At 43.6% G+C, this 27,768-nt stretch overlaps 1 protein-coding gene across 2 annotated transcripts in view; it reads right to left on the reverse strand.

The window, feature by feature from the left end:
- Positions 1 to 5,670: 5,670 nt before the first annotated feature.
- The window catches only part of Pan3 (poly(A) specific ribonuclease subunit PAN3), a 115,336-nt gene continuing 93,238 nt past the window's right edge, over positions 5,671 to 27,768 (reverse strand). Inside the window, exons 9-19 of one of the 2 annotated variants that reach the window (XM_032886655.1) lie at positions 25,267 to 25,428; positions 24,914 to 25,030; positions 24,726 to 24,827; positions 21,814 to 21,979; positions 20,556 to 20,646; positions 15,828 to 15,967; positions 13,148 to 13,277; positions 12,715 to 12,779; positions 9,958 to 10,096; positions 8,372 to 8,501; positions 5,671 to 7,743 (exon numbers count right to left, since the gene is read on the reverse strand). In XM_032886655.1, coding sequence (XP_032742546.1) covers positions 7,721 to 7,743; positions 8,372 to 8,501; positions 9,958 to 10,096; positions 12,715 to 12,779; positions 13,148 to 13,277; positions 15,828 to 15,967; positions 20,556 to 20,646; positions 21,814 to 21,979; positions 24,726 to 24,827; positions 24,914 to 25,030; positions 25,267 to 25,428 — 1,265 coding nt within the window. In that variant the 3' untranslated portion in view covers positions 5,671 to 7,720. Of the gene's footprint in view, positions 8,502 to 9,957; positions 10,097 to 12,714; positions 12,780 to 13,147; positions 13,278 to 15,827; positions 15,968 to 20,555; positions 20,647 to 21,813; positions 21,980 to 24,725; positions 24,828 to 24,913; positions 25,031 to 25,266; positions 25,429 to 27,768 lie in introns of both variants that reach the window. The other variant, XM_032886654.1, reaches the window with a different exon arrangement.

Below are 27,768 nucleotides of genomic sequence, written 5' to 3' on the forward strand. Positions count from 1 at the left end.
TACCCTACCATTTAGCACTTTTACTTTTGGAGACAGGATCTCATTATTGTAGCCTTAGCAAGCCTGGAACTATATAGACCAGGCTAGCCTAGAACTCAAGACGTTCTCATGCCTTTGCCCAAGCTCCACCTCTGGCCACCTAGCACCCATTTAAAAAGTGGGAAGGCTATGGTGGGGATGTGTCTCAGGCGTGGAGCCTCATACATGAAGGCTTGAATTCCATTGCCAACAGTACCAAAAAAAACCAAAAACCCACAAAACAAACAAACAAACAAACAAACAAACACCCAGAAAAAAACCCAAGTAAAATTCAATACACGAAAGAAGATGAATTATATTAGCAACACCTCTAAAATACACTGAGGCAGATGCTTGACTTATTTTGAGGTTACACCAAGAGAAACCCACAATGAATTGTTTTTTAAAAACGATGTATTTGTACGTACGACACTGTTCTACCTGCCTCTGTGTGCGTGATCCCTGGGAACTGGACAGCTGCGAGCTGCCCTGTGGGTGGTGGGAAGTGACTTGGGTCTTGGGTCTACTGGGACATGTAGAGAAGTTGTAAGAATTCTGAAGTCCCTCTCACATGTCCCCCACACCCACTGGCACCTGTGTCCATATACCTGGCCTCCCCTTCCAATGGCTCACCCCAAGCACAATAGTGCTCTCGACGGGTCTTCCCACCAACTCCCCTCCATTTCCTGCTTCCTTTGGACAACACAGATATCTGTCTCTCATCTCTCATTCCATTTCTCCCTTTGTCCTTCATGGCAGAACTCTGAATGGTTTTGCCTATGTAATTGGTTTCCAACTCCTCTCCCCACCTCTTTAAAACCAGCTCAACTGAGCGCTGCAGCGGGAGCTGTGTGCTCGCTCATACTTACGCTGTTCTGCAGAGGCTCCAGGTCAGCCGCCTGGTGGCTTAGTCCTCATCCGGTACCGCGGTACGGTTTCTGAAAAAAGTCTTTGGGGCTGAGGAAATGGCTGAGTTTGGTTAAAAACAAAACAAAAACAACAACAGCAACAAAAGACTTGTTGCACAAGCAGATCTGCAGCTTGAACCTAACGGAAGTGCATCTGTGACCCCAGAACTGCAGTGGGAGTGTTTGTGCAGAGACAGGTGGATGGACCTGGGACTTTGTGGCCAGTCAATCTTGCTGAATGGTGAGCTCCAGATCTATGAGGAGCTGTGTGGTGGTCTGAATAATCATAGACCCAGTGGGTTCATATATTTGAATGTTTGGTCCCAGTTGCTGGGGTGGACCTCTTTGGGAAGGATTCGGAGGTGTGGCCTAGTTGGGAGGATGTGTCAATGGAGGGGGGGTGAGCTTTGAGTTTTCAACAGCACAAGCCATTCCTCATTAGCGTTTAGCTTTCTCTGCCTGTGCTTGTGGATCAAGATAAGTTCTCAGCTACTGCCCAGCGCCATGCCTGGCTGCCTGCTGCCTTGCTCTGCTTCCCAGTGGTCAGGGACTCTGAGCCTCTGAAACCATAAGCCCTCGCTAAACTCCTCTGTAAGTTGCCTTCATCGTGGGGTCTTAACACAGCGATAGACAAGTAACTAAGACACCCTGCCTCTAGATGGATGGGTGGGAGCGGGGAGCAGGCAGGCTGGTGAGATGGCTCAGCAGTTAAGAGCACTGGATGCTTATACAGAAGCCACGTTCAATTTCCAGCACCCACATGGAAACTCACAACAGCACCTCCAGTTCGAGGGAATCTGAGGCTCTTTCCTAGCCTCCACAAAAACCAAGTACACACATGGTGCACACGCACAAACACGCAGACACACACACAGAAGCAAAAATTCATATACGTAAAAGTAAAATATTTAATATTAGCTTAAAAATAAGGGTGAGCGTGATAAAAGACATGGCCTCTGAACATGCACACATGTGGACAAGCACACTCACTCATACATGTATAACACACACATTTTCCTTCTGCTGCTGCGGCTAGAATAGCCTGACAAAAGCAGCTTAGGGGAGGAGTCTTTGCACTCACAATTCCAAGTTATAGCCCACTCCAAGGAGTCAAGGTGGTAGAAAGGTGAAAAGGGCTAGTTAGATACCATGTAGTCAAGAGCAGAGATAACTAGCTACATGCATGCTACATGCTTGGACATGTTCAGCTCCACTTCATTTCTTGAGACAGTTTGAGACCCTGGCCTATGGAATGGCGCTGCCCAACATGACCTCCATTTTCTTACCGATTAGCTTAAGACAACCCCTGATTGACAGGTCTACAAACCAGTCCAATGAAGGCAGTACCTCCAGGAGACCCGCAGTATTTTCAATGAGAAGGACTCCCAGGCTCATATTTGAATGCTTTCTCTGCCTGGTCCTTGTGGATCAAGGTTAAGCTCTCAGCCGCTGCTCCATCCAGCACCATGCCTACTTGCCTGCCTCCATACCCTGAGGGTCATGCTCTGGAATCACGAGCCACAAATGAAAATGTTTCGCTTTTAAAAGTTGCTTGGTCTTGGCACTTTGCAGAAACTATAGAAAAGTAACTGGGATAAGACCGTCTTCTTAAGCGATTCAAGGGCTGACCCTGACTGTTAACATTAATGGTCACGTTGTCCATAAATACGATCACGAACCCACTCTTGGCCAACTTAACACACATCTCTTTAAAACTGTAATTCTCTAGCACATGTGGTGACACTTGAGTTCAAACCTTCAGGAGGCATCGGTAGGTGGATCTCTGAGAGCTCTAGGCCAGCTGGTCTATACGGAGAGTGAAACTCCACCTTGAGAGTAACCAAGTCAGTAACTTTCCTTCAGTGAAAAGCTTTTGTGTTTCATGGCACTGACCTCACTTCCTCCGATCCAATTTCTACTTTAATTTCATTTCTGTTTTGAAAAAATATCCTGGCAAAAAGCAGCATAGGAGGGGAAGACCTTACTTGGCTTACGATTTCAGCCATCATTGGGGAAAGTCAAGATGTGTGAATGTACCCACTGCGTGTGTGTGTGTGTGTGTGTGTGTGTGTGTGTGTGTGTGTGTGTGTGTGTGTATATGTGTGTATGTGTGCGCGCGCCTCCACTTTGATTTCAGGAAATATTCCTTTCTCCCCTTTCTCCTTTGTCTCTGGCTAGCTGAACCTCACTTTTCTGACCTTTGAACACTGCTCTGGGGCTCTGGCTGGGAGCTTCAACTAGGCTCAGCACCCCAATCACCACCATGACTTTAAATGGCAACTGTCCGATGAGGATCTTCAATGCACAGATCAGTCCTGAGCCTTGAACTCCAAACGCCACTATGCTAAGCTGCTGTTTCCTCTCACTGCTCTGAGCCTATCTTTCAGCTGGCCTAAACAGCTCACATTCCTCTCAGTCTTTCCTAAGTCCCCTTTCCTCAGTGATAGCACTGGGACCGGCACTGTACACTATGACTTGGTGGCCTATTTTCTGCCTACCTCTTGTTACACGCTCTCTCCAACCGCTTCACTACGTGCCAGGCCAGGTGCTGAGATACATTCTCGGCAGAGCCCTGCATTCGGACAGGCCAGCTCCTGCGGTGTGACTCACTCAGTCAAGCTCCAAACTTAAACCTACTTGTCATTCCTGCTGCGCCAGCCCAAGTCCCTGGCCCACAGAATCTGAGACAGGGTATGTGTACCATTAGGCTTGGTGCAAAACAGTCAGCCAGTACAATGTGTAAAAATCTCAGGCTCCAGGACAAACTCTTAATTGTCCCACTTCCAGATCCCTCTTCCCCTATTAAAACCCCGACACTTAGAAATCTTCTAGCCATCCCTAAGCTCATTCTTTTCTTCTTCATCCTATGCTGGTGCTGCTTTCAAAGTACAACCAGAATCCCACACTGTGCACCTTCTCTGGGCCACCCTGGCCAGATGCCCTCTTTCCCCTCTAAGACCGCTGCACGCCTCTTCCCTGGTCCATCCTAGACACGCTAGCTAGAATGATCTTTAAGTGTGTCACATTCCTCTTCTGCTCACGACTGTCCAGCAGCCCCTCCACTGAGGGCAGAAGGCAAAACAGATGACCCACAAGTCCAATGCTTGTCTTTCCTAGGAGCTTCCCAAGGTCTTGACTCTGTCTGCCCCAGCTGTATTCGTCTTGTGTGTGCTGCAACACTGCTGCACTTGCCTGTGGGACTGGCGACCCCACGTCCTTCAAGTCCTTGCTCACATCAGCTTAGCAAGACCTCTGTGCCAGGCCACCCTCTGAAACTGCATCATGTCTGGAGGGGCAAACATGGCCAGGTAAATGAGAATTACAGGTAATCTTTCTGGTATTAATGTTTCCCATGCAAAAGGCTTATGCCAAAAATGTTTATACTCTCGAATATTTAGATCCAACTCTTTATTTGCTAAATCTGGCAATAACTCGTTCTCCTAACCACAACTAACTTCTAAATACTACATTACAGTTGCCAGTATCTAAGGGGAACGGTTTCTAGTGTCCTCTCACCCCAACCAAAACCCTTTACTCTTCTGTATAGTTTAGAGCATGCCTAGAAGACTCAGTGTAAATGCAACAAAAATAACTGTCCTTGTTATGACAAGGAGAAACGGAAGCTCCAAGCATTAGGAAAGTGTCTTCTCTTTTAGTGTTGAGAACTAGGCTTGACATACACTGACAGTCGGTTAGTATCTGGTGAGTGAATTCTAGTCCACTCCATGTGGCTCTGAGGGGGAGCTGCTTGGCCAAAGTCACAGAGGGCCCGAGGTGCTCAGCAGTGGGGCCAATACTCCCACCCTGGTCTTGTGCAGCCAGCTGGATTCTTACCCACCTTGTCACACTGCTTGTTAGCAAGATTTAAAACCAGCCTTTGTCCTTCTGCCCCAGCAGTCCGTGTGGAGGGAGATCTCCTCTGTGGGTTTGTGTTTAACTGGGAGAACGATGTGCTGCCCCAGAGCTGTCCGACTGCAGGGTGAGGAAAAGGGGAGCAGTACCACTGTGTGTGTCCCAGGTCACCAAGTGGACCACTGACCAGGCTTTAACATCTTGTCACCAAAAAACCTTCCAAACTAGTGTCCACTCTCGCCCCTATCCGGATCCACGAATAGCTACACATTTCTTTTTATATGAAAGCTCCCCTCTTCTACTGTCAGGCCATCTGCCAGTCCCTCAGGTGGCAGCCATCTCCTGTCCCTGATCCTTGTGCCACTCTTGCCTCAAGCCTCCTGCTCCCTGATACCTCCCACTCTGTACTTTCAACTCCTCAGATTACAGGAATTTCAAACACACAGGAGGAAAAAACAAGACAAACAACATCCCACAACAAACACTAACTATTCAGGCTCGATGAACAGTAACGACATTCTGCATGATTCATTCTTCTGGAGCGTGTCTGGAGAAACTGCAGAAGGGTCTCTCTGCACGAGGCACAGGCACGGGAGATAAACTTAGCTTTAGGGGGAAGCTCAATTAGAAGAGGCTTCAGCCAGCTCGTGGGAGGCCCTCGTTTCCTTCCCAAAGAGGGGACGGAACTAGCTCCGTGTCATTCCCCAGTCAGGTAAGTAGTCTCAGCACTGACTCAAGGACACAGGAGACACACAATCAACAAGTAACTGCTAAACCACTGAGAGGATCTGCCACCATTCCACCCAAAGGCAGAAATTCTTCAAAATGCAAGGCAACAGCCTTCAAACACCCAGTCAAGACCATGTATGGGTAATAACAGAACAAAAATAAGTTTATCTCTGTAATTCTTTATTAAAAAATACTGCTATACACATAGAGACTGAAAACAGGGTTAAAGATGAGAAACAGGTACTGGGATCGTGACATTAGAACTTAAACATACTGGTGCTTTTTAGAGACAATGTTGCTATCCATGACAGAACCAAGGTCAAAGCAGAATAGAGGGCTCCCTCAAAGGCATCTGCAATGAAGTAAACACACTAACGGGATTGGAGATGGGCACACAGCTGAAGTGAGCGACACCACATGATTTCAGGGTTGTCCTTTCCGTGTTGTGTTGTCACACAGGAAGTCACGGTGAGTTCACGTCCTTCATTCGATATTCTCAGATAGTAAACTCTTCCTATGCACTGAATAGTAACTTTCAGACAACCTCCTATATGGGTTTACACCGTGGAACAGAGGGCTCCCAGAAAAAAAAGCAAAGCAAAACAAAACAAAAAAACGGAAAAAAGAAAAAAAGAAAGAAAGAAACCTATCAAAGCAGAGAACTCAAGAATTCTTTTGAAAACCATTCCCAATGAAAATAAATATAAAACAAAGCTAAAAAAATGTGCATTACCTGACACCAACTGTTTTCTGGCTGACAATATTTACTTATGAAAACTTTCAGCTGACTACCTTTTATACCCACACCAAGTCCTGAGGTTACCAGGGGCTGAAGCAAACTAGCGTTTCTGATGCAGACTCTCTGGGGTTGTGATGTGAACCTGCCTTGCAGAGGGGAGTTTGCTGGTCTATGCGGAACAAGAGATTCAAGCCCTATTTTACCCCTGCCCTTCTTTAGCATTCACATAACATTGGTCCACAAATGAAAATTTTCAAAAAGTTCCCAGGCCCCCAAAAACTAAAATAGATGATCCCCTTTCATTTTCAAAGAAAACAATATTGGAAAAAAATCTCCAGCCCGCTTATAAATTAAGCATTTCATATTTCTTCTAGAATACAAGTAGTTCTTTTTTGTACAAAAGAATTACAATATGATTTGTCAAAAAACATATAAAAAGACAGCTGCTCTTCCTCAATACATGAGCTAATGATAAAGATTTCTGTGTGTTACACTCAAAGTTCTTGTTCCCTTTAAATAAAAGGGACATCATGGTGGCAAATGGTCATTATCCTTTGAATATTGAACATTATGTTCTTTTAAAATCCATCCAGATCAAATGCAATAATTAATTTTCTTGTTAACGACTGATGCTACCGCTCGCGGACGCAGACGTGCTTGTTAGACGTGTGAAGTGTGTCTCTAGTCCTCAAAGCTTTTCGGTGAAGAGAGGTGCTTTTTCTTGATGCAAATCTCAAGGCAGAGAAAAAATCATTTTAAAGCTTATAAAAAGTGGACAGAGAAATGTTAAAAACTTCTCTGAAATATACAAATAGGTGTACTTGTTAAAAACGAAGACAGTAACATCAGTTGCAAGTGCTTGGGAGTCTGTCCCGACCCTCTGAGTCCCCACACTTTCTTCCCAGCTCTGCGGTGCACACCCAGTGCGCGCTCAGCACGCGGCTTGGGGAAGGAGATGGAGTCTTCATGGCGGCTGTGTAGGAGAAAATCCCAATGTATTTGGCAGTCTTCAGTATCGAAGTGACCACAAGTCCCACAAATACTTGAGTTTGGCGACAACTGCATGTCCAAATAGTAAGAAAGTTCCAAAGAGGAAAACTGCAACTTTTGAGATGGCCTTCTCAGATGACCGAAAGTCCTGTTACTTTGGGTTAAGCAGTGAGTGCAAAGGCACAGCAGGAAAGTGTCCTCCAGAGCCAGGCCGCAAAGCATCAGGCCACTGCTGTGCTCAGCCCACCTTCTCTCTCGACAGTGAGTCCAGATCCAGTGTAAGTACCATTATAAAGCTGGAGTTCAAAGGGAAAAAGCAAACTGGAAAGACCCTAAAGTAATGTAACTCCTCAACTTTCAGGCCTTCAGCACAATTTCATTTTGCTATTAAAAATTACGTCAATCTAAGTGTATGTGACTGGCAGGCAGACGCCTCTCTGAAGAAGCCTCTGGATGAACCTGGAGAAGAGCAGCGCCTGCTCCTTCAGTTACTGCTCCGATCGTTACCTGGAAAAGGATTTAAATCAACAAACGGGAATTCATATCTGAGAACTCAGGGATATTCTCTCTGAGTGCTCTTAAACACAGCACAAGCATCAATTTGAGCTCACGTGGGTGGCCGGCAGCTGGAGCTTGCGTACGACACTCTTAAGGACTGACTACGCACTACACGGCATTTCTAGGAACTACTGACCTGGCCATCCCCAAGAGCAAATTCTGCGTCTCTCAGTGGCGAGCAATCAGCTGCCCCCTTCCTGTTCCCCAGTGTCCTTGCAAATAATTCCCTTAGTAAGCATACACTGTGGCAGGAGGTCAAAGGTCAGGAAAAGTCTTTAAAAAATTAAGATTAGTGCATACACGAGTGGAAAACCATGAGCAGGAGCATCATTCACCGAAAGGTGACCTTAGTCTGAATAAATTCTTCGGAGGCCTGTGGCAGCCAGAGTGCGTACAAAGTGAGACATTCTTCCTCAAGTAACAGAGCACCTGAGCCACGCGCGAGAAGCTTCGCTCCTTCCTGCTCATTCCCCTGGTGGCAGGAGATGGGAGGACAGGTCAGCCGTAGTGCAAACTGGCTATAGGCTTGGTCCTTCACCATGCCCTGTCAACATTTTTAGCAAATACTACAACTGACCATTCGCAGCCGCAATCAGTTCCTGAAAGGTATTTTCGAAGCAGCGTTTTAGGTCACTGTACGTCACCACCAGCACGCTCTTCTCGTCCCTGGAGGTCAGGCTTATCTTTTCTGGCACACCAGCATCCAGCTGAAAGACGGAAGGTATAAAAAGACATGCAGTTCATGTCGTGAGGAAGAGAGCTGACCCAGTCTATTTTAGGACAACATTTCTGACAACGATAATGAAATACTATAATCAATGACAGTATGTCTGTCACACTGCCTTTCAGATTTCCATAAACAGCTTAACCATGGGTCAAAATTCCTAAGAATTCAAAGAAATAAACTGCTGTTGCCCCTGCCTGCCCTAGCGTTTAGAACGCGCTTGGTTACTCTCGTCTGTCACCATGCAAGGGCTTCTTCCATTTTAATTTAAAAAAGGTTTCTCGGGGTTGGGGATTTAGCTCAGTGGTAGAGCGCTTGCCTAGGAAGCACAAGGCTCTGGGTTCGGTCCCCAGCTCCGAAAAAAAAAAAAAAAGGTTTCTCTTCAGTTCATTTCTGTGGCTTCCTCTATGATCTGTCTACCGTCTACTCCACTGCCGGGGTTTGGAGCAATATGGTTTCCATTAGTATTTCTTAAAGTTTCTTCTTTCAGGATTCCACTAATTGATTCATTAAAAAGCTTTAAATTTCACTGGAGGCTTAGAATTTCTATCAACATTTCCATAATTTGCAAGCTATTAAGAAAAATAAGTAAATAAACAAGTAAAAAAAAAAAAAATCAAGTCTGTGGACCAGGTCTGGGCCCTGAGCATAACTACCTGTTTAATCATAACCTTATACAAAAGACTACGGTTTACTCCAGAATCCACCTCCTCCTGTGTGTGCCAAGGTGCATGCTGTGGAGATCATGGGACAACATGGGTGTCAGCCCCTTCCTTCCCTTCCCTCTTTGGTCTCTTTCACCATATGTGTGCATGTATCTACATACATGCAAACATACTGAATGCACGCAATCATCCTACTCAATAAAACAAAGTGACACGTCGACAAAACAACGTCTCAAAGAGGGGCCACCGCCATCGGTGATGGACAGGGCCACACAGGAAAACTCCACACCAGTGTTTCAACCTGTGGGTCACATATCAGATATCCCTTTGGCTCACTTAAGAATCATATATTAGTTAGGGTTGGAGATTTAGCTCAGTGGTAGAGGTCTTGCCTAGCAAGCGCAAGGCCCTGGGTTCGGTCCCCAGCTCCAAAAAAAAAAAAAAAAAAAATCATATATTAGATGTCATGCATATCAAATATTTACATTATAATTCATAGTAGTAGCAACATTAGAGTTATAAAGCAGCAGCGAGAATAACTTTATGTTGGGGGTCACCATGGCATGAGGAACTGTATCAGGAAGGTTGAGAGCCACTGCTGTCGATGCTCCTGCTTTTGCTTCCAAGTGCTGGGATTAAAGGTGTGAGCCGCCATGCCCAGCCAAAAATCCTCACTTTAGACCTTGTATGCGCACACGGGGCAGGCACACATACTTACACACACGATGACAGAAACCTAGCTACTAAAAATGATTTTTTTTCCTTACAAATTACCTTGTTAAGACAAGAAATGATGTGACTGAGGTCGATCCAGGGAGCACCTGCTTCTGTCACCTGATGAAAAAGATGATCCCTGAAGAGTTTCAACAGATACCGGTCTCCAGTCTCTGACCAGGTTGGATCCTTCTGAAACCTGGGGAGTTAATATTTGATCTCAGTAACTCACTTTACATGCCACATGGCCACATTTTCCAGTCTCAAGATTCATCTAATTTTCCCCGGTTAATAAGAAATTAGAGGGGCTCTGTAAGTGCTTTAAAAAAATGTCAACCACAAGTGCATGAAACACACTTCCCAACGTTTGATTCACAGGAATGATTGCCCCTTATATTCTACTCAATCTTTATGATTAAGACAGAGTAGAAAAAAGAAAAAATTGTCCTTAGATCCCTCTGGGCCAAGGCTGTACCAAGGAGTGTAAGGGGAGACATGTTCAGAAAGCTTTCAGTCCTCCACACTCCACCGGCAGGTGCAGCCATGAGGAAGGAGAACCAGGGTCACTGGTAGTTTTAAGTCACCAGAGGAACCTACAGTCTGGGAGGAAGCAGTCACTCCAGTAACCAGAGACAGCAGGGATCCCCCGCTACATAGTGCTCTGAGAACAGGGTAGACGGGGTTGAATCGTGAGCCTGTCCTGGAAAGAGGAGGCTGAGGCTGCTAGTCCCAGAAAAAGCATGCTCTGCAGTTGGCAAGAACTAGACAGCACTGAGCAAACTAGGAAGGGCCAGTGGGTCTAGAGGGGGTTCGGAGAGGAAAGAGAATTCAGAGAACCAGCACTGATGGACCGAGGGAAAGAAGTCACAAGCACCTAGAACACATGAGATCATTCATCCATTTCAAAGTATAAAACAACACTCTTTACCTGAACACAGAGTCATAAAGGAAGGTTTGCTCAGTTAGACCAAGCACACCAAGCGAGGTCTACAGAGGGAGAGCCTAAGCACAGCAGACGACCAGCCTCACACAGTCGACTACAGCAGGCAAGGACACACCGACAGCACAACAGACAAATCCCAAGCTTTAAGGAGCGTTTTTTCAGGAACAACACCAACGATCCTCACAACACTCTTGGCACCTGATACCTCCACTGCTGCTCTACAGGACCAGGTCCCCTGCCCACTGTCTGCCCCACAACACCACACCGGAGACAACGCGTTATGTACAGCACAACCTGGGCTGACCGTGGCTCATGCTATCCATAGTACACGGCCAGGTAGCTAACCTGTCTGTCTCCAGCTCTCTGTCACGGGGCAGAGGGAGAAGCCCAGGAGGCTTGACCATGTAGGAGTCTGCCCAATTCCAAATTCGTTTTATAAGGACAGTTTAGAATTTTATGTATAAAATCACATATCAATAATGTATAAAATTAGAAAAGTATTTTAGATTTCTCATGAGAGGTGAATGCTACAGGAGGGTGTGCTCCCTTGACAGGGAATAAATGATAGAAAAAAAGCAAGCAATAAAGAAAGCATTCACCCCAAAGAGGAGCAAAGACTGCCAGGATCAGAGAAGACATGCCAAGCTAAAGTATTAATGTGGCAGCCGTGGGGCACGACCAGCCTGGGTGAGCACAGGTGGTGAGAAGGGTAAATATTTTTCAAAGTATTTTGTAACTGTCAGAAAGTTTACTGCTGAGTGCTGTAGAATTATCTGCCTAAGCTCATCACAGGAAACAATGACCAACTCCAAGAGAGCAGAACTGAAAAAGGACAGAAGGAACAACTGGCATTAGGCTTTCCTTTTGGCAACACTCAGAGTGGCATGCACCTCTTCCCAGCAATGCCAACCCTGAGAACAAATATCTCAGATCTACGCAGTAGGACAGCATGAAGGAGGAGGGTGGGTCACCAGGTAGAAAAGTCACAGAACACAAGAGTCATGTTTTGAAGTACAGGAGTGAATAAATGAAAAGGCGGAAACAGGTCTCCAAACTGGTTCAACACACATCCTCTGATTAGGAAGATTATTAGAAATGACTCTCAGACTCTTCATTTTGAAAACAGCCAAATGGGGCTGGAGAGATGGCCCAGAGGACCTGGGTTACAGTCTCAGCACCCACACACCGACACACAATTGTCTGGATCTGCAGTTCCAGGGGATCTGATGCCTTTCTGCCTTCTCAGATACCAGAGACGTACACAGTGCACAATACACATGCAAGCAACATACCCTTATACATTAAACAAAAATAAATCCTAAAAGATCCCACGAGCACCTGTCACCTACCTCTAGGAGAAGTGACACAATTCTGATACGTTACTTACATACTTTAGTCACAACTGCAACTCTGTCCAGACCGTCTCAACAATTAACAAAGTACAGACATCAACTCTTAACTTAAAAGGTGAATGAAACAGCATAAAATGATGTCACTTCATTACCAATAGTGACGTGTATAAAGTTGCATTTTCACAGGAAAGAATAGACAAACTACAACCGAGAGATTTCTAGTATCTCTCAAGTGACCAAGACAAACTGATGAGATCAGGCTTCAGCAGGAGACAGAGTACTGGCTTCTCTCCTTCCCTTATCTGTACTCCATGGCCAATTTCCAATATGGCATATAAATTCTTAAGAATAGCCACACTCAGGCTGTGATTTGAAACAACTCTTAACAGCTAACAGTTTTATGGTCCCCTCATGTGAGAACTTCCCTTTTCCAAATAAAACATTAAGAAGGTAGTCCACTCATTCCTTATACAAACTGGCACTCTTGGTTCAAAACATGCTGTAAAAACTGGAAACCCTTACTCTGGTCTCTCGTTGATTGTTCCCAATTTTGCTAGAAGCCTAAACAGTCTTCCATTTTGAACCTCCTATAAAACATTAAAGGGAGAGAGAATGTTAGTGTCCCAGCCAACTGAATAGAAACCAAGGTTTTAAAACGATACCCTCTATCCACAGCATTCTCATGCAGCAGGTAAACTCCCACACTGCTGGGTCTGCTCTTAAACACACGCCTAGTTTTGTGCATAGTGGTACCCAAGATTATGCAACTCACCAATTCTAGGAATTATTGAAAATACTAACACTAAACAAAACTAGTATTTTAGGCACGACCATGAATAGGATATTAGAGAGTAAAATCAAGCCTCGTGTGAACAAGAGCGTCACAGTGGGATCCCAGGCAGTCGGCTCAGTGAACACTGCACTTCACACCATCCACACAGTAACTAGACTCTACCTTAGCAAGGTCTTCCTCGATAACGTCATTTCTCATTTGAGCAGCATCCAGTTGAGTGTAAAACCGAGCACCAATCATGGGCATGATGTCATTCACACTCCGCATCCTGTTTTGGTCAGTCAACAAGTACCTATACCAAGACAGACAAGAATCCCATGAGTGGTGAGCATGGGTTAATAACAACACAGCCACAAGCACACAGATGCTGCTGTCACTACAATCTGGCGCTCACAATTTGAAAACGTACTTTTCATGCAAATTAATTCCATTCTGAAGCTTGAGTACTCCTTCCCTTCCCTGCACATTTTTAATGGTCCAACATCTCTATGTGCTCACACCTACAGATGTGGAAAGGAGAGCAGAAGGCCACACTCAACCATTTCCACCTCGAGCCCTTTGTGTTAACAGTGCTACACCGAATGACTGAAGAATTCTGAGGGTTAAAACCCTGGAAGGCTGAAGGATGGGGAGTTTTCCCTCCTGTTCTTCAAAGGTAAATGCCTGCTGCTTTCAAGGCAGTGGCTGCCCAAGCTGGCTTTAAACCCCTGCGTTCTACAGGCAGATGCCACCACACCTAACGCAAAATCATTTTTCAGTCTAAAAACGAATCTTAAATTGTGCAAAACTGAATTAGCCCAAAAGAACTGTCTTCTGCTCCATGATTTCGTGTGTCTATTACCCGTTATTTCTGGGAAATCTCTACAGACTAAGAGCTTACAAGGAACCAGTTCACCTCTTTTTCACTGAGGCAGACAACTTAGTGGCTTTTATGTGTTTTTTATTTTTCGGGTGTGTGTGTGTGTGTGTGTGTGTGTGTGTGTGTGTGTGTGTGTGTGTGTGTGTGTGTGTGTGTGTGTGCGCGTGGAGGTAAGGTATGACAAGAACAGGCGCACATGGAGGCCCCAAGAGGAGCGGATGCCCTGGAGATGTTCTGAGCTGCTGGATATGGGTGCTGGGAGCTGAAGTGCTCTGCAGAGGCAATACTCTCCTCACTGCTGAGCCCTCTCTCCAGCCGGCTAGATGTCTTTTGTAAGCATCTAAAAGATGGATGAAAATTTTGCTAATTTCTTATTAAAGTCTTCTCAGATTTTGGCATATAGTAAGCATTCTTCTTTCTTTTTATCCCTTAAGATTTGTCTACTTTTATGTGCATCGGTGTTCTGTGTGCATGTCTGCTAGAGCTGCAGTCGCAGACCATTGTGAACTATCGTGTGGGTGCTGCGAATTGGACTAACTTGGGTCCTCTGGAAGAGCAGCCAGTGCTCTTAACTGCTGAGCCATCTCTCCAACCTCCATGTAAGCTTCCCTTCGATGAGTAAATGAATGATTAGAACCGCACAAATTATCTTCGTTATCCACTGTAAGCACTAACATTGACAACATTCACCTAGTCAGACTAAAAGCTATTACCAGCTGTGGCCACTCTGACAAGCTCTCTGCCGTATTGTGCCTCAGCGTGCTGCATCTAAAATGGGGCTAATCACGACACCTTGTTTGCAGATATATTTGAGAACTAAGTACAATTTGTGTCAAAGAGTAGGTCTAGTGATGTTTATATATAATTAATAAAACAGGACTTTTTACTTATTTACTTTTTTATTGTCACTAACGAAGTAAATTTTTTACTTATTTACTTTTATCTAAGGAAACTTTCAACTATTTAAAAAGAATAATATATGAAGCCTCACGTATTTTTATCCACTTTCAATAGGTACTGATTAGAGGGAAAATTTAGAAATATCCTCAACTTGTACTTTTTAAAAAAGAAGTACCTAAGAGATTATACAGTCTGCAGTTGTCTAGAGTAACCTGGACGGTGCACACTCGGGCTAGAGCCACACACATACCTTCATCATCTTAACTGATTATGTCTAGGTCCCAGGCAAGCACTGGCTTCCAGTGTCTCACAAGCCAGACAGTGAGGCCAATGTAACAAAGAACAGGTGGGCAGCCCCGTCCTCCATCCCCCAGTTCCATACCCCAGGGCTGGTCCAAAAAGAAACTGGATCATCCAGGGCTACCCAGAAAGAGCAGAAAGGATCACTGGAAGCTAAAAGAGACTATTGATTAGGATCAATAAATTCTAATGGGTTCCAGAACATAATAGGGAAAATTGGAAGAGTTTTCTTGGCATTTTCCCCCCTAGATTAAACTCACAGCTGTATTAAAAGTTGTGTGCCCTCCCGCTTGTGTCAGAGACAGTAAGGAATCCTTCAGTGGCAATGGTAGTCTACTGTGAAAGTCAAATTTATCCCAAACTTTATACTCAAAGACTCGCTGGGAGTCTTCTGTTGAACCGCACCCCGGGAGCCGAGGTTCATGTACATAAGTGGACTTTGAAGGAGGCGCCTGACAGCATCTCCCACTGTGTAGAGCAACACTGGCCAGGGGACGTGGAAAGAGGATAGCTGTGTGGTGCACGCCTTAGCTGTGGCGCTCTTCAGAAGGACTAGGATAAGCCAGGAGCTGGCAGCCAGTGGGCACCAGCACAACGCGAGAGGGCACCTGAGCCAGCGACTAACAGACTGGCTCAGACGCACCGTAAGAAACACATTCGTAGCCACAGCCTGCAGGTCAGCAGCTGTTCGTGTCTGCGGACTTTACACAGTGGGCGGCTCCTGAGGAAATTTCTAACTTAACCACAGAGGACCACTCTGCTTCATGAATTATTAAAACTTACAAGATGAGGTTCTTCAGGTCAGAGGAGTAGTTGATTGTCACCAATTCCATGGCTTTCTGTAAATTTTCTCGTTGAATTCCTGCCAAAGAGTTGCAAGCCAAAGCCAACACAACTTTTCCTAATGATATCAGATCTGCTTGCTGACATGAGAGAATAAACATACCGTTTAATTTCTACTTTACAGGAATACTTTCAAACACACTGAACACATCACCTAACAGGAATAGCACACTGTAACGGAGAGGGGGAGAGTGCATGGCTACTTGACGGAATCCCCATGACTTTGCTGAAAAGGATTTCTGGGCCTCTCTTTCACTGTCTCATTTGATGAATAGGTTCAAAAATTTTAAGGCATCCAAATGAATGCATTTCTAGGACCACACTTTTAGGAAACATCACTGTAAACAACTCACACTTCAATGATGGAACTGCTACTTCGAAAAGCTTTTATGTTCTCACTGGGGGTGGCAGGGTGGGCGGAGGTTGAGACCGGCACCAAGACAGTTCTGAAGTCAGCTTCCTCCTCCCACCTTACGTGTGGCTACAGAGATCCACCTCAAGAGGTCTCCAGGCTAACATGATAAATGCCCTTATGTGCTGAGCCCCAAAGTTTGTATTTTTATTCTAAAATTTTAAATACAAATGATACTCTTCCCTGTTTCACAGAACCGAGGGTCACCACATGCTTGCTTTGCTAAGATGACTGTGACCAAACACATTTCATAAGTTCAAGATAGCCATGTGAAGGTGATAAGACAGCCCACTACAAGCAAGCATTCAGAACACAATTACAGAACATCAGAATGGCACACATCACTGACACCCGTGTCTTTGTTTTCCAACAATGAGCTATTTTCGCTTATTGATGGTAAGGTCTTTGAATTCTTTATCCCCTTCCCCCATTTGTCTTAAAAACAATTCGTCACCATGAGGCTTTCCTTCTCAGGCAGTGTTCTAAACCTTTCTAATGCTGTGAGTCTTTAATACGGCCCCTCATACGGTGACACCAACCATAACACTGTTTTCATTGCTGTTCCATTTCATGACTGATTTTACTATTGTTATGAATTCTAAGAATCTGAGTGACCCCTGTGAAAGGGTCATTTGACCTTTAAAGGGATCACAACCCCCAGACTGAGAACCACTATTCTTCTGAGCACTAATTACAACTCTAGTAGACAAAATGGTCCCCAGGAATAGTCCTCTGCAAAGACAATCATCACGTGCCTAAAGGAACGCGGTTGCTTTATGCTCAAAATACACCTCAAGTAGTTTTTATTGAGGATTTCTATAAATGCTTGGGGTCTGAGGTCTCAAGTTGGTTACTGCATGCGGGTTCATCTACTGAGCCATTTTTGTTTCTTACAGGAGTTTCCAAAGAGCTTAAACACAAACCAAACAGAAATGATGTGTAAGTAGCCTCCTGTTCTCCTGAGTTTTGGTGTTACCCACTAGCGGTAAAGTCTAGGGGTTGGTGTCTCAAAGTCCCTACTGACGATGTTCCTAGTGGCTGAGAAGCACCAGGCCGTGAAAGGGTATGAAGTGGGCGTGTAGGGAGCCAAGGATTCTGCGGCAATCACCAGTGAACTGCAGCAACGAATGCCTATCTCCACCATCTTACCTAAATAGAGCTTAAGACAACATTTAACTGTTCGAACTCAACATTTGATTCAAAACTACTAGTGTGGGCCTGACGCTTTACACATGAGTTTCTATGGTCAGGAGAAAAACTGAGTAAACTTACAAAATAATGTTGAATGTATTGGAAGAAGCCAAGGATTCATAACAGATTTAGGAGCCCTGACAGGAGTATGGTGGGGAGGGTGGGAGCTGTGGGGACAGTGTTACTGTCATCCCTGTCTGGCAAGGGCACTACTGAATGTCAGGAGTCCTTCAGTCAACTTAAGAGCAAATGAAATCTCCCAAGTTATGCTGATGAAATTATAAAACCTTTGGTTTTGAGAAATACAGAGTATTTTGCATTTCTACACGGTTTCAATTCAACATGGTCAGCAAAGTAGACTATAGGCGGTTATCTATTAAGTGTGTGAACAGCTTGCACCAACAGACAGCCTCCCAATCTTTATAACGGAACAAGTCTCAGTCTGGCTTCATCCTGGTTGGATGCCTTCCTCCTAGAATATTTCACTTCCTATGTGAAAACAAAGGCACACAGGAGGGTGATTTATGTGGGTTTAAAGAAACAGTGCTCCGCCTCTCTAGAGCTGACTCAGGATGCAAACGTCCACTTGCAGAAATAAGATACAGACACACACACCAGTTTACATTACAACTGTCTTTTTAATAAAAGATTAACAGTCTTCATTAGTTAAGAAATTTTAGCATTAAAAACTCTAGGAACTCTTTTTTCCCCCCTTATTTTCCAGCTACATAATTTTCCACTTATTTTGCTTCTGACCTCTGCCTGCTTCTCCCCCCACTGCCGAGTTCAGGAGGTTTCCCCCAACTCACTTTCAGTGTCTTCCTGATTCTCGGTCTCTCTTGTTTCTTTCTGAGTCTATCTATGGCTCTGCTTACATCCACTTTACTGAAAGTCAAGTCTCTAGTCACGAGTATGAAACAGACTATGAGAAATAAGACTACAAGACACAATGCATGCCTCTCTCCTGAGCTCTCTTTTCTGTTAAAAAACCAAAACAAAACAAAAACCAAACCTCCTAGGCCTTGCTATAATAGTCTATATAAAAATCTTCTACATACATACAACAAAAAGAGAAAAGAAACCTGACATATTCATTTTACTGAAAACTAAAGAAAGTGACATTTGTTTGAAAGCTGACAGTTTATAAATAAAGGCACTTTCTGACTTACAAAATGGTTGCCCAGGCTTGTAAAAAAAAGGCTGGTTGGTTGTAATTCAAGGTAATCTCTCCGTTTTAAAAGAGCCTCATTTTACAATAAATTTACATTTTACAAAAATTATACAATAAAGTAAAATAGTACCCATTTACAAAAAAAAACAAAAAAAAACAAAAAAAACTTTCAAAAGACAGTTCTATCTAAAATAGAACACTGATAATTTTAAGACGTGAGTTTCATTTTTCAAGTGGGACAAGAAGGTTCTAGATTCCTGGTAGTACTGACTTTAAATATTATCCAAAAATGTAGTATAACTTTCTTAAGACAGATTCAGCTCACTAGTAGTTAGTAATTTTCAGTCACATTCTGGCTGCCTTACAAAGTAGCCAGTTCATTCTCACTTCAAGCTCACTGTCCTGCCTCCAGCCTCCTCCCTAGTGCACGCCTAGCTCACTGCTCACTTTTGGATGGAGATAAAAATGAGGCCAATTAGTTACTACATATAAAGCAGCAGCAGCAGACCCTAATAAAGAATCTTCCAGGAAAAGAGAAGGAATGAACCACACTTAGATGGAAGAAAGCTGCTGCCGGGGGTGTATGCTGAGCTCCCATCCGGACTCTTTCCCACAGCGCCTACTAGATACCGTACCAGTGTAAAGCAAGGCAGACTGCTAAGGTAGGCAGAGCCAAGCGGAGTTAAGACAGGAAAGGCATGCATACAAATGTGTGCCGGAGTACTTCTAAATCCCATATAGCCTGGCTTGTGGTTCAATAGCCACAGACTGTTGCATGAAGCCAAACGCTGCCTAGGGTTCTTGGTCCTCACCCCATCACTTCCTTGCCTTTTGTTCTTGCCTTACCCTAATGTAAACTAAAACTTCTTTTGAAACAAACCAAAGTTCAACAGTGGAGGGCAACAGAACATCTGTTCATGTGATGAAACCATTCTGCCTTGGATCAAACCTCAGGTTAACATGCAGCTAAACACAAATGAACAAATCTCCCATGACTTCTTCCACAGCTGCATGTCCCAACGTGAAGCACTGCAAGACACACCGGCTACCCCAGCTTCCTGACACACGGCAATCAAAATGGAAGCACCTACTCCTACTCCTTCCCCATGGGGACAGTCTCTTTGTTGTTTTTTGCAGTACTGGAGCAGGGCAGGCAATGCAGAGCCTGGAATCCGCTAAGAACTGCTCTACCACTGGACTACATACCCAAGGATGGCTTCCTGAAATTCTATCCAGTAGCATATTAGTACGGAAATAGTTAACAAAATAGCTAAGAACACTATAGAGCCTGAATAAGAAATAATAGAGTGGGGGTTGGGGATTTAGCTCAGTGGTAGAGCGCTGCCTAGGAAGGGCAAAGGCCCTGGGTTTGGTCCCCAGCTCCAAAAAAAAAGGAAAAAAAAAAGGAAAAAAAAAAAAAAAGAAAAGAAATAATAGAGTGGGGGCTGGAGAGATGGCTCAGTGGTTAAGAGCACCGACTGCTCTTCCAGAGATCCTGAGTTCAATTCCCAGCAACCACATGGTGGCTCACAACCATCTGTAATGAGATCTGATGCCCTCTTCTGTTGTGTCTGAAGACACCTACAGTGTACTTATATATAATAAATAAATCTTTAAAAAAAAAAAGAAATAATAGAGTTGAATTTAGAGAATAATAAAATTCTGGTAATATACAAGAAATGACAGGCTTTACGGCAACAAAGGAAAAACACAGAACAGGGAGCTCTAACATCAATCCTTGGAAAATACTTAGAAGGACAAGCATCCTACGAGTAAACTAGTAGGCCTGAAACAGTGAGTGGGGGAGACTTAAAACCCCAAACACTTTAAAACCTTAGCCTAAGAGGAAAAAAAATACACAACCAAATAAGCACCCATACTAATTCTTACTCACCTGGTATTGAGCCATTAACGCCAAAGGATTATTATTTTGACTGTTATCAAATGTTAAAACATCAAAAACTCCTACACAATTGACTCGTAACCTGTAAGGATCAAAAAATTTAAAGAAAATAATTATACTTTTCTTAGTATGTATTAAGGAATATTTAACATCTCCTGATATTACGACAGGATCTAAAATGTTAATGACTGACTTCTATCTCCATCCTCCCCACCCACAAAACCAACCATTTCAGAGATCACGAGACTCAGGCTGAGAGACATTTTTTTTTTTTTTTTTTGAGCTGGGGACTGAACCCAGGGCCTTGCACTTGCTAGGCAAGTGCTCTACCACTGAGCTAAATCCCCAACCCCCTAGGCTGAGAGACATTAAATGGTGTGATGAGAGTGGAGGTGATGACGTGTAACATGCAAGCTGCTGGACTTGTGGAAGGAAACTACTTACTTCCAACCCTTGCTAAATGAATGCAGCTGGCACTGCTCCTAGTGTCTTCCTTGCATTGCCTCAAAGCTCTCAGCGAAGTTACTCCAGTCACAGCCCCATCTAGCAGCACTGCTGAAGCTCAAGAAAAGCCAAACCTCCCTCAAGTATCACCAGGCAAGTAACAGCAAGAAAATGGACCAGGGCACTTTTGGGCTTTCTTGGTTTGGTTTTACTGGGTGTATGCGCACAGGGTTTCTTTCTATGCTGCAGCCCCAGCTGCTAGCCTCCCAAGGAAGGAGACTATCAGTATTAACCCTGGGTCCAGCCACTACCTTCACTCCCAGATGCTGTACTGCCCAAAACAACTCGCAGAATATTACAGCAACTAAAAAGTTAGCTGACATTAGGGTGTTTGTCACCTCACTCTATTATCCTGAACACTTAGAACCTAGTCAACAATCACCCGATAACTTGTTAACAATGCAAACTCTGCAGACTTCCTACAAACAGCTGTGCAGGCAGAGACCCCCAGTCTGAGATTCTAACTTATGGTGCAATTGAAGAATGACGGTTCTATATGAAAAAGTGGCATCGATACTTTTGTCTTTATTCCCAAATAACTCCGTGACCCTTGTCAAACTTTCTGAGGATGGTTCACAACCATCTGTTAACTCCAGGGAACCCAATAACTTCTTCTGGTTTCCACGGGCACCAAGCACATATGGTGTACATACACATATGCTGGCAGAAGACTTAACACACACAATAAAGAGACTGTTAAAAAAATGATAGAAACCTAGATTCAAAACATTGAAAATGCTAGTACCTTGTTTTGCTGGTTATCAGAATCTTCGTTGGGTCCATTACTCTACATGCCAACCCTGCTGTATGAATGGTACGCAGAGCAGAACTCAGCTGGACAATATATGCCCAAATGAGAGACTCTGGCAACAACCCAGCATGCTGCCTGGGCAGCGGTCCATCATGCTGGCCTAGAAGGCAAATGAGAATCCATTAAGAACAGTAAGGGCCTAACGAGCAAGTCCAGGTGCCTCTAGAATTGAGATTATAGGTTGGGGATTTAGCTCAGTGATAGAGCACTTGCCTAGCAAGCACAAGGCCCTGGGTTCCGTCCCCAGCTCCGAAAAAGATTGAGATTATAGGTCTTATACTGCTAGAGTAGTGGAGATCTCACTAAAGGACTCTTTTCTTTTGACCAAATAAATGCTGAACAAGAACAAATGACTTAAAAAGCAGTACCCTCACCAACGATGAAACAAATAAGCTACTATCAACATAGCTGTTGGTACCTGAACAACTTCTATAAGTGTTTCTGTTTGTCTATTTTGTGGCACTGGAAATTTAACCCAGGTACTCGCACATTCTAGACAAACTGCTCTGCCACTGAGTTCCATGCCCAGCTTTTAAACTGCTTTTTCATCATACCTTGCGGGTCAATGTCAATATTTAACTAAATAACAGAGACATAAAAACTTAGTCAGGGGCTGTGGCCCTGCCTATAATCCTGGCACTCAGGATCAGATCAGGAGCACTGCTGCAAGACTGAGGCCAGGCTGCTCTACAGAAGACTTCAGGCTCAGGACCAGTCAGGGCTATAAAACACAACCTTATTTTAAAAATATCATGAATTAAAAAAACAAAACAAAACAGTGATTATGCAACTATGGCTCGGGACAACATTTTTAACAAGTGCCAACACAAGGACCATTTCCTCTCCGTTTGGACAGAGCAAAGACATCACATTCTGTAAGGAATGTCTGAGCCATCTCCAAACAGCTTTGCAGGAGCTGCTAAGACGATGCCAGAGAGGATGAGCCAAGAGAGCCCTGAAACTATGACCTGAGGGGTAGACACTGCTCAGCATGCATGAAGGCTGCAGGTCAGCTCACAGCACCACAACCAAAGGAACGATATTCAAATAAAACCACGAGATAGATATGATCATAAGGAAAAGGAGTTCTGGTTATTCGGCTCTGTTGAAAAGGAGCCATTGTCCTGCGTTGCCCTGGTTGTCCTGGAACTACTCGATATGTAGGTTGCCTATGAAGGTTGGGCTGGCCTTGAACTCAGATTATCCGTCTGAATCTGCCTTCCAGATGCTGAGGTTAAAGGCATGTGACATTACACCTAGCTATTCTTTTTGGTTTTCTGAGACTAGAATCTTACTCTGTAAGATCTTAGCCTCCTAGATACTAGGATTGACAGTGTTTACTTAGAGCAAACACATAGGTTTTACTTTCCATAAGGTGAGACTCTGTGCCATTCACGTCCCTTCATTTAATCTCTATGATTTCTATATAAATACATTGTCTATACCTCACATCATCCCCATCTTCGACATGATGCACTTATGACAAATGTGCCTTTTAAAGACATTGTTGCTAACACAACAATTATTGAGTAAGAGAAAACTGTAAGCCATTCATATGTGTATGGTGCATGATGGGAGGTTAGCAGAATGTAAAGCATGGAATAACGGATTCTGAGAAAATGCAAACACAGATCTTTAGAATGGGTAACATGGGGCTGGAGAGATGGCTCAGTGGTTAAGAGCACCGACTGCTCTTCCAAAGGTCCTGAGTTCAATTCCCAGCAACCACATGGTGGCTCACAACCATCTATGGGATCTGGTGTGTCTGAAGATAGCTACAGTATACTTGTATACATAAATTAAATAAATAAATCTTTAAAAAAAAAAAATGGGTAACATGCTCTGAGTGGTTCTCACGGGGAACACTGGCAGTGCATGCAGATATTTCTGGATCAGGGCTGAGCTAGAACAAATGATGCAGCCCACACGTCAACAGAGCAGAGGCTAAGACAGCTATAAATCAAAGCCAACAGCCACCTCACAGGTGCTGTTACTAAAATAAACATGAGCCACAACCACACGGCTTTAGGGAAAGCTGCACCACATCCTCCGAGAAACTGTGCCGTGTCTCCAGATGACACGACAAAAGGAGAAATGACCACACTGCCTGACAGGTTTTCAATGTCAACCCAACACACTATGTGGTAACCACAACTGCTTTCAACTGTCGGAATGCAGAAGCAAGGCTATGAGCAAACCCAAGTTCAACAGAGGCTGAAGATTAAAACTACAGCAAACAACGCAATGCTTCAGTTTGGTTCCACAACAAAACCAGACTGTCCACAAAAATAAAAATTTTGACATCTCAAAATGGATTTACGTTTTCTGTGGTCACTGTCCTTCTAAATGAGCATGTTTTAGACTGCAATTATAAATTTTTAGGTTCCTTGAAATATATGAATTATAAAATGACTAATTAAGCAAATATTAGAAAAGGAGAAAAACCCTTATATTCCATTTTAAAGTAAAGTTGCATTTTAAAGAACTGACTGACATTTAACAAACAGCAGCATTACTTAGGGAGGTGATTTCAGAGGTGATCACACTGGACGGTAAGTTAAGTCTTCACATTATGCTCAAGGAGGTTTTCTGTCTTACGGGATAGATCCAAAATTTTTATATCCTGTGGGGACATATCCAAAATAAACCAAAAATACTGCTATGAAATCTGAGTCAATACGCACATTTTCCCTAATGTGCTGCAAACCAACTCAATTCTTTGAGATACTTTATAAAGTTCAGTAAGGACCTTAAACTGGTAAGGAAAGTTTGTGTATGCTTTAAAAAGAGCCTACCCCACGGGTCAAAGCGTGCATTAAATCAGTTTGCGTGCATCTCTTTCTTACCCCACTTTCTCTTTGTGAAGTAAGCGTCAGAATTTGGGTCATTAAAGTGTCTGCTCATCATAGTTTCTCCTCCAGCATGGAAATCATACGCGAACACAAGAGCTTACAAGGGAACAGAAACACACATTACAGAAGCCCGACCCAGACAATGAAGCCCATGAGCAGAACCCACAGGACTGGTTACTTACAAGGCTCGGAAAATGCTTTAGTGGTAAACACTTCACGCAGAGTTACAATATTTGAGTGCTGAATTTTTTTCCACATATCAACCAACACCATGCACTTTGTGTTAACAAGACTAAAACCTAAAGAAGAGAAATTCTACTACAATCAACTGTAAATGACAGCTCAAGAGAAATTTGAATTTTTAAAAGTAGTCTATGTTGGCTGTAAGTTATTAATCTCCAAATGGGGACAAAAAAAGAAGAAGAAAAAGAAACCCTGTTCTCCAAACATGCATGATAATATAACACTGTTTATATGAAAGTATGAATAATCTTAGCAAAAGCAATATATTTCTGAGGAGATCCACCTTCCTTACCATGTATCCTTCGAAGGCAATATGGCAAATCATCTTTGCTATTTACAGCTTTGTAGCAAGATGTGATATATCCAAAATTACTTGATTTCTGTATCCGGTTTGGGGGTGGCAGTGGTTCTAGAGGGAACAGACTATGGTAGCTGTCAACTTCTGTGGGGACTGCTGGAGTAAGTCACAGAAAGATCATTGTCAATGACGGACATTCATAAATCTCTCTCAATAATAAAGAAGAAACCAAATTTATTACAATCTACTGACAAATCTTAACAGATTGGTGTCACGAGGCAGTGTGTGTTTGTCAGACTTGTTACAAACCCAACAGACCAGGTTATGGAGTAGCCAAGCACAAGCGAAGCTCACAGTCTCAAGTTATTTCTGTCTCTTGGCAGCACAGTACAGGGATTTTTGTTCTCAAAAATAATTACTAAAAATGAGTTATTACTTGATATATTAAACATTTTATTCTAATATTAATAAGAACCAAGATAGATTTTTGAATTATCTTTAGAGCATAAATTTAAAATAAGTTGTATTAAATTGGGAAGTGTGTTCATGCATGTATACGCATGCATATCTATGTGTGAACCTATGCGACATAAAACTCTTACAAAGAAGTACAACTAAAAAAAGCTATGCTTCCCCCAAATAATTAAGAGGCACAGCGCAATCAGTGCTCGACAGTGAAAGTAACCGTCAGGTGGCGGCGCAAGAGTCAAACCAGCTATGACATTTGCAGCAACCTTTCTGATCACTACTCTGGTTTTTAACAAGCAACTATTCGAGGTCAAAGACATATACACAAAGATCTCCACAGCAACCACTGTCAAGGCTTCAGAAGCTGTACTCTTGAAAGTGTGTGCGATGGCCGTACATGATTTGTTTGAAAGAGGTCATGAAACTCTAAGGTTACCGAAGGTAGGACTTTTAGCACTGTCCCTCCTTCAATCTGTCCCACTTGTGACACACCACTGTCGACTTAACGAATATCAAGCCCCTGAAGCTTCCTCATGATTCTCCTGGAACACAGTTCTCTGAGCTGTGGTCCCACTCTGAACCCTATTTACTATAAACAGGCTGCTGGCCTGTTTTATGAGCGCTTTCTTGTGCTAAGATGTGTTCCTTTTATCCCCAGTTGATTTAGTTGTTAACTATCATTCTATTCTTGTGTTCAGCTCAGTCTAATAAATCCATATACTTACTCATAACTAAAGGGGTGCTTAGTATTAAAATAACTAATGTAAAAAATATACTGTAGAGCTAAGAGCCCAAAAGAAAATCAAATGAAGACTACACGCTCTACAGCTCACTTCCAGCAGATCAGACAGAAAATGACAGTGATAAGGAGTGGAAAAGGAAGAAGAAAAAAGAAATGGTAGGTAGGGTGGGTTTTAGTTTCTTCTCCTCCAAGAGCTGTAGCAACCATCAGCTAGATTAAGAGCTCTCGAGTACACAGAACTCGGTGCAGCAAGCCCATGGCCATGGTTCTCAAGCCTAGCCCAATTAACACTGTGAAGAGCCGTCCTGCACACACATTCCCGGCCTCCATCTACTGCCTGCTGTAGACACCGCTCACAGTGACGACAACTAAAAAGGTTTTGGAATGGCCAGCGTTATCTGAGATGGGAAACATGCTTGGCTACAAGTGAGTCCACACTGATGAGACAGAAAGAGAAGACAGCAACAACAGACTGACATGAGCCATGAGACTAAGGCTAATGCAATGGTGAGCATGGCTAGGCACTCATCCCATCCCAGCATTCAGGAAACAGCAGCAGAGACAGGCAGACTGGGGAGTCCCAGGCCAGCTAGGGCTACACAATGAAACTGTCAAATAAAAAGCTAACCGAAAAAAGACACAGTGAACCTGAGAAGCAAAACTGTCAGTTACAAAAATGAAGGGCTCGGGTTGGGGGATTTAGCTCAGGGGAAGAGCGCTTGCCAAGCAAGCGCAAGGCCCTGGGTTCGGCCCCCAGCTCTAAAAAAAAAAAAAAAAAAAAAAAAAAAATGAAGGGCTCTTTGATTAGGACATGTTTGAACACAGCTGTACAAGACTAACTTAATAATAATCTTTAGTTTATACTATTCAGGCCACTGGTTCATGCGTATGATGCACTACAGAGTGTTAATCTGAGCTATGTAACTTCATAGAAAGGGGCATGTCGCATGCAGTCGCCCCGCCTTGCTTCTCCACTGTCACTAACACTCTTCTGTGCTGCCATCAGTGCTTTCTTCAGAAACTCGTCCACTGCTCTTAAGATGAGCATTCGGACTGCATCAGGTTGCCACTGCCTTGTGTGCATTTACAACTACCTTGTCTATCATCCAGCTGAAAAGGTCAAAGTTCACCTGGAAACACCAGGTAAATAGCGGCATATAGTTTTGAGTTTTCCAAAGCAGTTGCATGTCCAACAGTTTAAACAGATCTATATCCCACCACTGTAAGTTGGCCAAGTTTTAAATCATTTCCTACATGTGTTTCCTCTTGATAAATCATTTCCTACG

The sequence above is a fragment of the Rattus rattus genome, chromosome 16, assembly GCF_011064425.1.
Source record: "Rattus rattus isolate New Zealand chromosome 16, Rrattus_CSIRO_v1, whole genome shotgun sequence".
NCBI lineage: Eukaryota > Metazoa > Chordata > Mammalia > Rodentia > Muridae > Rattus > Rattus rattus.